The sequence below is a fragment of the Lipotes vexillifer genome, unplaced genomic scaffold (assembly GCF_000442215.2).
Source record: "Lipotes vexillifer unplaced genomic scaffold, Lipotes_vexillifer_v1.1 scaffold1696, whole genome shotgun sequence".
NCBI lineage: Eukaryota > Metazoa > Chordata > Mammalia > Artiodactyla > Lipotidae > Lipotes > Lipotes vexillifer.
The window spans coordinates 57560-67771 of NW_006788411.1; the positions used below are offsets into that span (position 1 = coordinate 57560).

Sequence of the window (10212 nt, forward strand, 5' to 3'; positions counted from 1 at the left end):
CGCAAAAAAAAAAAAAAAAAAAAAAAAAGTGAAAGAGGGAAGCAGAAGGGGAGATAGTCAGAGAAAAGAGATGTCACTGGCTTTGAAGATGGGAAGAAGGGGGCCACAAACCAAGAAATGCAAGCAGCCCCTAGAAGGTGGAAAGAGAAGGAAATTGATTCCCCCGCCCAGGGCCTCCAGAGAGGAATGCGGCCCTGCCCACTCCTTGATTTTAGACTTATGAGGTCTGCGCCAGACTTCTGACCTCCCGAGCTGTAAGATAATACATTTGTGTTGTTTTAAGTCACTAACCTCGTGGTAATCTGCTTTGGCAGACTGTTTTGGCAGAAACAGAAAACAAATACAACGTTGATTCCAGTCTACATCCCAGACAGCTCCCAAAAGAGGGGAGGTTGTTGAAGTGCTTATGGGCAGTCACAAAAATCCAAGAGAAACCCTAAACGGAGGCTGTTCTTCCAGACACATCGTGGAGAGCTTGAGAGGTCCGGGGTCTTAGACAAAGACCCAAGGGTTTGTTCTGCTCTGGACATGGGTTGTCAATGAACAGACTTTGCTAACAAGTGAGCTGCAGAAAACATTTCTTTATTTTTATTTTATGAACAGTGACATTGTTCAGGTGGCTTCATACAATGTCAAGAGCAGCTAAATTCATGAAACATGTCTGTATTTCACTTCCAGGTAGGTGTTAACAGGTTACATCTGACAGCAGCTCTGGTTTTGAAGTACTGTCTTTAAAATTTGTTCTCTTCTCAGCATGCCTCATTCTCTCAACGTGCCACTCTCCAGAAATCTTTTCTCTTTCGCATTTTGCTCTGCATGTTAAAACTACAGCATCTAAATAAGACCCAAGGTAGATCCAAAGTGCTTTTGGGTATCAGCACAAAATGTTTAGCAACCGAACTCTTAGTGAAGAACAAACATCATTAATAACAGGAAGCTTTTAAAGAAGGATTTAAATTCTAATATTCATAACTTCACAGCATCAAAGATATCTTTCTAAAACTCCTTACCAATAGATGAGTCACCTTACACAAATACATTCTCAGATAACCTCAACAAACCTGGCTTTGTTTTTTGGCATTAAAATCCTTGCTGAGCTTTCTCATCACATCCCCATGACCTATCCCTGCCATCTCCTTCCTGACTATTCTGTAATTCTCCTGCACATACTTGGCAAATGGTCTCACGTGGGGCTCAATGGGGGTTCCATCTTTACGAGTTAATGGCAGAACGGCCAGAGAGCCCTGGCACCTGGCACAGATGAAGCGCTCGGTGTCCAATGATCTGGTGTAGCGGCCAACCCTAAGGAGGAAAGAGACACCACACAGCAAACGAATCAGTCACTGTACCTCCGCATCTTCTCAGAGCTGCTGCCCCTGAGCCCACAGCCAGACTTCTTCTGTGGGATCTCATCAAGTGGGGCACCAGGCAGTGGCCGTGGTCAGGCTGGCTCAAAGCAGAAGAGAATGGAGAAAGAAGACATGGAAAGGAGTAGTTTTACTCCTCAAGTCAGATAGCCATGTACTTCCTGATAAAACCACTGAAGACTACGTGGAGGCCATAGCAAAAACATAATTGGAAAAAGTCTGAGGAGAAGGGTCTTACCTGAATTTGCACTCAGTACACTCATAATGAATCCTGTAGTTAATCTTGTAGTTATGGCAACGGGTGACCTTGGGCAGCTCCGGGTGCACCATATTCAATTTTCGGGCATAATACTTCCATGCGTCACCATGAGAATCACGGATGCCATCGAGCAGCCAGGAGGCTGCGTGGCATATCTCATGGATCAAAGTATCCCGGAGTCGGTCTTAGAAGAGGAATGAAAAGAAATCATGAGGCTTAAACCGATTCCCTTCTGGTCTGTTACCCAATCACCCCTAGACTCTCCACCCCACCAGACACATAAGCATATGTGGGCAGGCAGGAGTGTTATCGCCCCAGGATTCTGAAGGTGAAATTTCTACCGAATTCAACCCGATTTTATTAATGGCAGAGAGCCTCAGTGGAGCAAGTGTTTTTGGAAAAGCTCCAATGTGCTCTTTTTGTGGGACACTGCTAGAAATACATCCAGCCGAGGCCCGGTCGCCGCCCTCCAGGAGCATAAAGTGGGGTTTGGTCAGGAGAAGCTCGGTGGAGAAGCTGGGATCTGAGCTGGGCCCTTAACAATTGACTAGATTGGCAAAATTATCAAGGTCTTTCTAGGTGTGGTAGAGAAGGTGAGCCAAGGTTGGGGTCAGGAAAGCATGTGGTCCATTTTGAAAGCCAGCGTGAAGAAAGCCTGGCTGGAGCACAGGTGGAGTAGTGAGAGACAAGACTGGCCACATGGAGGGGGGCAAAGTACGATGGCTTCGAAAGCCACACTCGAGGCACTGGCAAGCCCAAGGTTTCCTAGCACGAAACTGCATGGAGCAGGGAGAAAAGTGAGGTGATGAGGGTCCATAGCTGGGCAGAGGCAAAGACAGAGAAGGGATGATGATAATAGGAGAGTCATTATGAACATTCGGTGATTGGCTAGATATAGGGGACCTTGAACCTCAGTTACTGGGAGGATGGAGATGCTGCTGCTGGCAGTGGGGAGCTGCACAAAGTTAGGCCCAGTAGAAATATGGACGAACTGGATTCTTGGTGGTGGTGAGACATCCAATAATAATGTCCTCTAAGCAACACACAGTAGGCCTGTCCACCGAAAGCTGTGACACAGGCGGCCAGAGAACACCAGCACCCAAGAGTAACCTCCCAGGCGCCATATCAGATGTAAGTGCAGCAGGGGAGCTGCCCAGCTCCTGCCATCACCTGCAGAATCACAGACTTTCTGAGAAATCTCAATCTTAGCATAACGCTCCCTCTTCGGGTATCGAATCTCGCCAGTGGTGCATAAACCAGCAGTTCTCAGCATCTTTTTATTCCAGCCGATGTCAATTTTCTCCGGCATCTGAGAACAAAAAGCAAACAAGAGCGAATCAGAAAGCGGTTCTAAGCAGACCAGAAAATATTAACTCAAGAGTTTTGCAAATCTAACATTCTGGGGGAATAAAACCTAAGCTGAAGCCCACGTAAAGACGAGACTGTTGCAAGCACGTGAATGCAGGATCTGTGCTCCCCTGTATGGAGACAAAAGTCAGGGGCAGCCAAGGAGAGAAGGACACTTCTGCTGGGCTAGGAGATGGAGCCCGCGCATGAGAGCCATGAGGCAAAACTAAAAGTGCAACTCAGAACACTTAAGGTTCCACTCATCAGAGTCATCTGATGTAACACCACTGTCATCAGGAAGGGCACCAAAGGCTGGGGAACCTTTAGAAAGATCTAAGAACTTTCCCTGCAGGAAGTTTTGTCACCAGAGACAATAAAGTCTGGAAAACCTCATGACCGCAGGTCTCTCTGCCTCCAGATTCTCTCTGATCCAGTCCCCACCACAGGCTACTGACAGAACAATTCTTTCAGCAGGCACTCCACGTTACATCCCATCCCTGGGCAGTGGTGCCTACTGATTTCAATTTAAGTTCCTCCAACCCGACTCCCAAGGCCCTCCATTAACCAGCCCTACGCTAGTTAACACGTACTGCTCACTATGTCATAGGCCCTGTTCTAAGCACTTCAGGGGCATTCACCTATCCAGGCCTAACAGTAATTCTGTGAAGTAGTAGGTGGTAGGGACTAGGGTACTGGAATGCCCCTACTTTACAGATGAGCAAACAGGGGCTCAGTAACTTGCCCAAGGTCCCACAGCTCTTTCCTAGTATCCTTCAACATGAACCCTCTCTTCCAGATAGTCAAGCCTCAACACTTGCCCCCTCCCCCACCACTGTTGTTCTCTCCCCTTACCATCCTTCAAGACCCAGAAGTCTCACTCCCTCCAGGCAATCCTATTTCCCAACCGCTCAGGCTCTCAGTGATTTCCCCCTCTGCTGATCACCTGTGGTAGTAACAGTCTGGACCATATACTGTAACCCACAAAACACTGTGTCTTTCACGAATGCATGTCTCAACTCCCCTCCCCATCTAAACTGACACTTCTCAAGGGCAGGAAATATACAGTTAGTACATCTGCACACCTTCCAGCTCCCAAGAGAGCTGGACATACAGCAGGTGCTCAGTAAGTGCTTATTTCATCGAGTCTACCTTTTTATCAAAGACAGAGCTGTTACACAGAGCGTAGATTTTCTGAACCAGTTCATCCTTATTTTGCTTGAAATTCTTTCCAGAATACTGCTTTAAGTTCTCAATGCCACGCAAGAAACATCCAGGTATTTTGCACTCAGAATGCCTGCAAAGGTAAATTCAACTGAGTTTTGTAGAGGGAAAGAAATCAGTAGAAGAAATGCATACATACAGGTCATGTCAAGAGGGTCCCTCTTCCTTCCAGCTCCTGCTACAAGGGCATCTCCTGTAAGATTCCATTCATAGCCTTCTTCTCGTCACTCCCCGCACACTGTCAGAGACGTGAGGCCCATGGTTCCAACCTCAACAGGGGTGACCCCACATCTGGATCTGCAGTCTCCACCTCTCTCCTAAGATCTGCGTTTACAACTGCCCAGTACAAATTTCCAACTTACTAACCGGAGTATGTCTCCTGCTAAATGTGTTTAATTGTTCAACTTCTATTATAACAGGCTAAAAACCTCAGAGACTTTTTAAATTCATTTTTCTCCCTCACCCCATATTCAACTAGGCACAAAGACAGACCACTGTCTCCTTCACATCATCTCTTCCAGACAGCCCCTCCTTTCCACCCTGCTGTCACCACTCCAGGTCAAGTTCCTGTCCTCCCCTCTATGCCTTGCCACTACAGCATCCCGCTGTGTTCCTCACCTCCAGGCTCTTTTTCTTCTAATCCAACCACACACACACACTCACTCTCTCCCTCTCTCTCTCTAATTTTCCTAGGCCACGTTCCAGTGATGTCCCTCCCTGGCTTTTCACTGACTGTCTGGCCTAACATTCAAGGCCCAGGTCAACCTGGTTCCAACCTGTTTCCAGCTATCATTTCCACTCTGGCCAAACTGGGCAACTTAAATGTTCCCTGGACATGAACCGATTTGTCCATGGCCTAGAATGGCCACACCTCCACCTCTACTGAGACCCACCCTCTGTGGAGCACTTCATCATTTGCTAAGAACTTCCTTTTGCATCATCATATTTAATCCTCACGACCACCCTCCAAAGAAGCTACTACTATTCTTACCATCTCCACTTTGCACATGACAAAACTTAAGTTCAGAGGTTAAATGACTTACCCAAATTTCACAGACACTGAATCTTTTGACCCAAATCTCACGGTCTTTCCATTAGACCACTATTGCTGCCCCATCTTTCAAGGCCTAATTCAAATGCACAAAGAATAGTGCTGAGGGCTTCCCTGATGGCGCAGTGGTTGAGAGTCTGCCTGCCGATGCAGGGGACGCGGGTTCGTGCCCCGGTCCGGGAAGATCCCACATCCCGCGGAGCGGCTGGGCCTGTGAGCCATGGCCGCTGAGCCTGCGCGTCCGGAGCCTGTGCTCCGCAACGGGAGAGGCCACAACAGTGAGAGGCCCGCGTACCGCAAAAAAAAAAAAAAGAATAGTGCTGAGCCCATAAAAAACTCACACGTGTAATATCTATTTATTTAAACTGAAACATTTTTTTTTAAAGAAGATGTTGGGGGTAGGAGTTTATTAATTAATTTATTTATTTTTGGCTGTGTTGGGTCTTCGTTTCTGTGCGAGGGCTTTCTCTAGCTGTGGCGAGTGGGGGCCACTCTTCATCGGAGTACGCGGGCCTCTCACTGTCGTGGCCTCTCTTGTTGCGGAGCATAGGCTCCAGACGCGCAGGCTCAGTAGCTGTGGTTCACGGGCCTGCTGCTCCACGGCATGTGGGATCCTCCCAGACCAGGGCTCGAACCCGTGCCTCCTGCATTAGCAGGCAGATTCTCAACCACTGCACCACCAGGGAAGCCCCTAAACGGAAACATTTTTATCTTGGCTGGAACAATCCACGAGTCCAAAGAGATGAGCCCACAGAGCTGAAAAGATGATAAGCCAGTAGCAAACAGAGGGAAGTGTTTCTGACCTAACAGAACCCCTGAGACCGAGATTTTGCCAAGACACTCATTAACCCTTAAGTCACAAAATAAAACCCTATGGGAGTTGCCCAGGGTGGAGACAGAGGGAAAGTACCAGAGAAGATATAGGCAGCTAAAGTAACGGACTTTTGCCCCACAGTCTGATATGGGTGACTAATATTTCTGCCTCCAATTATTTAGTCCTGAAAGCAAATTTGCATCAGAAAAGGTGGCAGATAAAAACCTAAACCATCTACAGACCTCAGCAGAGAGCGTGATCCCTGCGTGTGTCTATACTCACATCAAGCAGCTTGTGGCTTAGCAAGCCTTCACTTCAGTGGCAATGCTGCTTTACTGCAAACTGAGTATCTCCACATCAGAGGAACCAACAAGACCCCAGACGCATGCATCAGACACCATGACCAGCAAGCAGCCTGCACAGGAACAATGCTGAGCACAACAGGAAGCCTACAGACTGAAACAGGAAGCAGCAAGGCAACAGAGAAGAGTCCAAACAGGCCAGCCTCCTGATATGAGGCAGAGGACAATGACACAAAGGAGCAGCTTCTTCCTTCGTCACACTCTACCCAAGACACATGTCCCTTAGAGGCAAAGCAGCTTAAATATCGATCTAGGAATCCAGAGAACAAGCTTTGCTGCAAGGGGACCCATCTAAGACATGACACACTGAACCAAAGAGAAATGCAGAAACAGAGAGCCTCTCTGCTCAAGTCCAAGTTTCTCTGTTGCCCCTACGCCTGACACATCATTCTTCTTCTCCCCCTAAGATGCACAATTATTGGAGTTCCCTGGTGGTACAGTGGCTAAGAATCTGCCTGCCAATGCAGGGGACACGGGTTCAAGCCCAGGTCCGGGAAGATTCCACAGGCCGCGGAACAACTAAGCCTGTGTGCCACAACTACTGAGCCTGCGCTCTAGAGCCTGCGAGCCACAACTACTGAAGCCCGTGTGCCTAGAGCCCGTGCTTCACAGAAAGAGAAGCCACCGCAGTGAGAAGCCGCGCATGGCAACGAAGAGTAGCCCCTGCCCACAGCAACTAGAAGAAGCCTGTGCGCAGCAACGAAGACCCAACGCAGCCAAAAATAAATAAATAAATAAATTTCTTAAAAGGAAAACACCATATGTTTAAAAAAAAGATGCATTTATTGCCCCAAAATACAGGTAAAAAATGAAACGTACAGTCCTTCAAATATATCCCTTCTTTTGTAAGATAATTCAGATGTAAGTATAAATTACTCCTGAATGCAAAGAAAAACAAAGAAAAGTATGCTCACTATATCATATTTTTAAGAGAAAAAGTGAGAAGTTCCTGGAACCTAAGTGAGAAAATGCATTTTTTTTTTTTTGCTTCCTTTGAGCATTAACATGTCTTTGGTCTAAATGACCTGTTGTTTTCAGTATCAATATAATATCTAACATATAGCTTAATAAAGATAAAGAGACTATTTATTTCACCTTAATGTTTAAGCTTTAAAAAATTGCAAGAAGGAGCTTCCCTGGTGGCACAGTGGTTGAGAGTCCACCTGCCGATGCAGGAGACTCGGGTTCGTGCCCCGGTCCGGGAAGATCCCACATGCCGCGGAGCAGCTGGGCCTGTGAGCCATGGCCGCTGAGCCTGTGCATCCAGAGCCTGTGCTCCGCAACGGGAGAGGCCACAACAGTGAGAGGCCCGCGTACCGCAAAAAAAAAAAAAAGAATAAGGGTTCATCCAGAACACTAGAAAACCCTGGAAGACAATCTTGACTGCCTCCCCCCAATTCCAATGGATGGGAACACATCTGTTCTGCCTTCTCACCATTCCCACTGCCTTTGCTTTTAGTTCAGTGCAAACTGGTGGCCATGAGGCTGTATCTGGCCTGAAAAAAGGATCTTTAGCTACACATCATTGTTTAATCTGAGTGGAAGGACAAAGGAAACCTCAGGGGCCAGAGCTCCTGTGGCGGGGGGAGGGCAAAAGGGATCCAGTCTGCCCAGAATCGCTGAAATCTGCGCAGAGTGCCCACGCCCGGCTCTGTTGGGGGAGGGGAGCGAGGGCACCGAGGCTCCTCCCCCCCCTTCCTCCTCTCCTCCTCCTGCCGCTTCTGCCCTCCCCATTCAGGGAGGTAAAACTTGTGCCGCCCCCCGGCCCCAGCAGACTTCTTCATCCCCTTGAAAACCCCCACACGTGCCCAGTGGACAGCTTTGCACGTGACAACTATGCAGTCAACTCCTGTGCTGTTGACCGTAAGCAGTACATACATACCCAGGCTCGCATTTTTCAAATTTTGCTGCTCCGAATTTCTTCTTTAAAGGCCCATGCTTCTTTGCTCTTTTAACAACTGAAAAGAGAGAGTAGTTTGTACCCTGAAAACTGGTACCAACCAGCAACTCACAGAAAGGTAATCCCAGGAGGAGCCCTCACATCCAAGCCCAGAGCAGCACATATACACTCAACGCTTCTCTTGGAAGCGGGCACCCTCCTCCGTTAGTCTGCATGAAAGATTTCACCTACGCGAGTAAGCAGAGTAAGCGGGACAGGATTCTGTCCTAGGTGCTGAGGACTATTATGAGGCTACATGAATATGCCTTTGGAGGTTAGACTGTGGGGGCGACTGAGGCACGTGCAGTACCAGGAATGGTGTGGCATAACTCACGCACTCACTCTGAGGAAAATGGCCCCCATCCTAGGTGGCACCTTCATCCAATGTGCAAGCCAAACCTTTCCCCTTTTGTCTAGCACCCATACTGCCGGTTGCTCTAGCCAGAAATTCACGTATCAGGAGCTAGTGCCCTTCATTCATTTATCTAAAAAACTTATTAAACGTCTAGTATGTGCCAAGTACCAGGCTAGACTCCAGGAGAGACTTAAGGATGAGTGAGAGCCCTCCCATCAAGAGGCTCACCATCAGGACTTCCCTGGTGGTCCAGTGGTTAAGACTCTGTGCTTCCACTGCAGGGGGCAAGGGTTCGATCGCTGGTCAGGGAACTAAGATTCCGCATGCCATGTGATGTGGCCAAGAAATAGAAAAGGCTCACTATCTACTGGGAGGACAGATTCAGAAACATACTTAACACAGTTGTGTAAGTGCTTTACTAGTGACAGGGCCTAGGAACTTTGGGAACCTGTGAGGGAGGAGCACCTCGGACTTATGGCTTTCTACAGCAAGTGGCAATTGGGCTGGATCCTAAGAAAAATGGGATATCCTCAGGACAAAAAATTGCAGGGAAAAAGCACTGCCAATGGATGGAACGGCAGATACTAAGAAACTGGAGCATGAGGACGACACAGGTGTTCCTCGCCCTTCCCCAGAAAGAGCCTTCTCACTGGGATGGCTGCCTCCCTCGGCCACTAGGAAGCTGCTGAAACATAGCAGAGGGTTAGTAGACAGGACAAGCAGACTCGACAAGACAGACGTATACGGGGGAAAGGGCACCCACTTGTGGCGCTAGCCTTAGTGGGACAGGCATACTTGGTTTGATTGGCTTACCAGATGTCACAGGTATGCTTCTGGTTTTATTTTTCCTTTTCCTTGGTTTTGCCACCAAACGTACAGGCTCTTCATCACTTGACAACTTTCCAAGTGAAATCTCTATCTCAGCCTTAGGTTCATCACTTGGTGGCTGGCAGACATTTTCCCCAAGATCCTGCTTACCAACATCATAAGATGATTTGTGTAGGGAGATAGCAAACTCATTCTTCTTTTTCTCATTTGAGGGAGTTTGGTCCTCATCACACAAATCATCTTCTATTAGCACAGGGCCCTGCAAATCATTATGATCATCATCATCATCATCATCAGTGATAAGTACTGGAGACTCCTGGGGTGGCTGCTCATCGGTATCAGACACTTCCAGAATCTCATCTGAAATTCAAGAGACACAATGATGTATAAACATACTCCCTCCACCCCCCACACCCCCAAATCAAGTTCAGATTATTGAGCACAAATTAAATAAGTCAGGTGCTTCCCTGGTGGCACAGTGGTTGAGAATCCGCCTGCCGGTGCAGGGGACACGGGTTCATGCTCTGGTCCGGGAGGATCCCACATGCCGCGGAGCGGCTGGGCCTGTGAGCCATGGCCACTGGGCCTGCGCGTCTGGAGCCTGTGCTCCACAATGGGAGAGGCCACAGTGGTGAGGGGCCCGCGTACAGCAGAAAAAAAAAAAAAAAA

General features: G+C 48.1%; 1 protein-coding gene across 1 annotated transcript in view; it reads right to left on the minus strand.

The window, feature by feature from the left end:
- The window catches only part of GCNA (germ cell nuclear acidic peptidase), a 28699-nt gene that overhangs the window by 1052 nt on the left and 17435 nt on the right, over nt 1-10212 (minus strand). The window contains exons 5-10 of the mRNA XM_007461587.1: nt 9529-9903; nt 8304-8379; nt 4123-4267; nt 2797-2935; nt 1606-1810; nt 1171-1302 (exon numbers count right to left, since the gene is read on the minus strand). Of these exons, the coding sequence (XP_007461649.1) occupies nt 1171-1302; nt 1606-1810; nt 2797-2935; nt 4123-4267; nt 8304-8379; nt 9529-9903 (1072 nt within the window). The remainder of the gene's footprint in view (nt 1-1170; nt 1303-1605; nt 1811-2796; nt 2936-4122; nt 4268-8303; nt 8380-9528; nt 9904-10212) is intronic.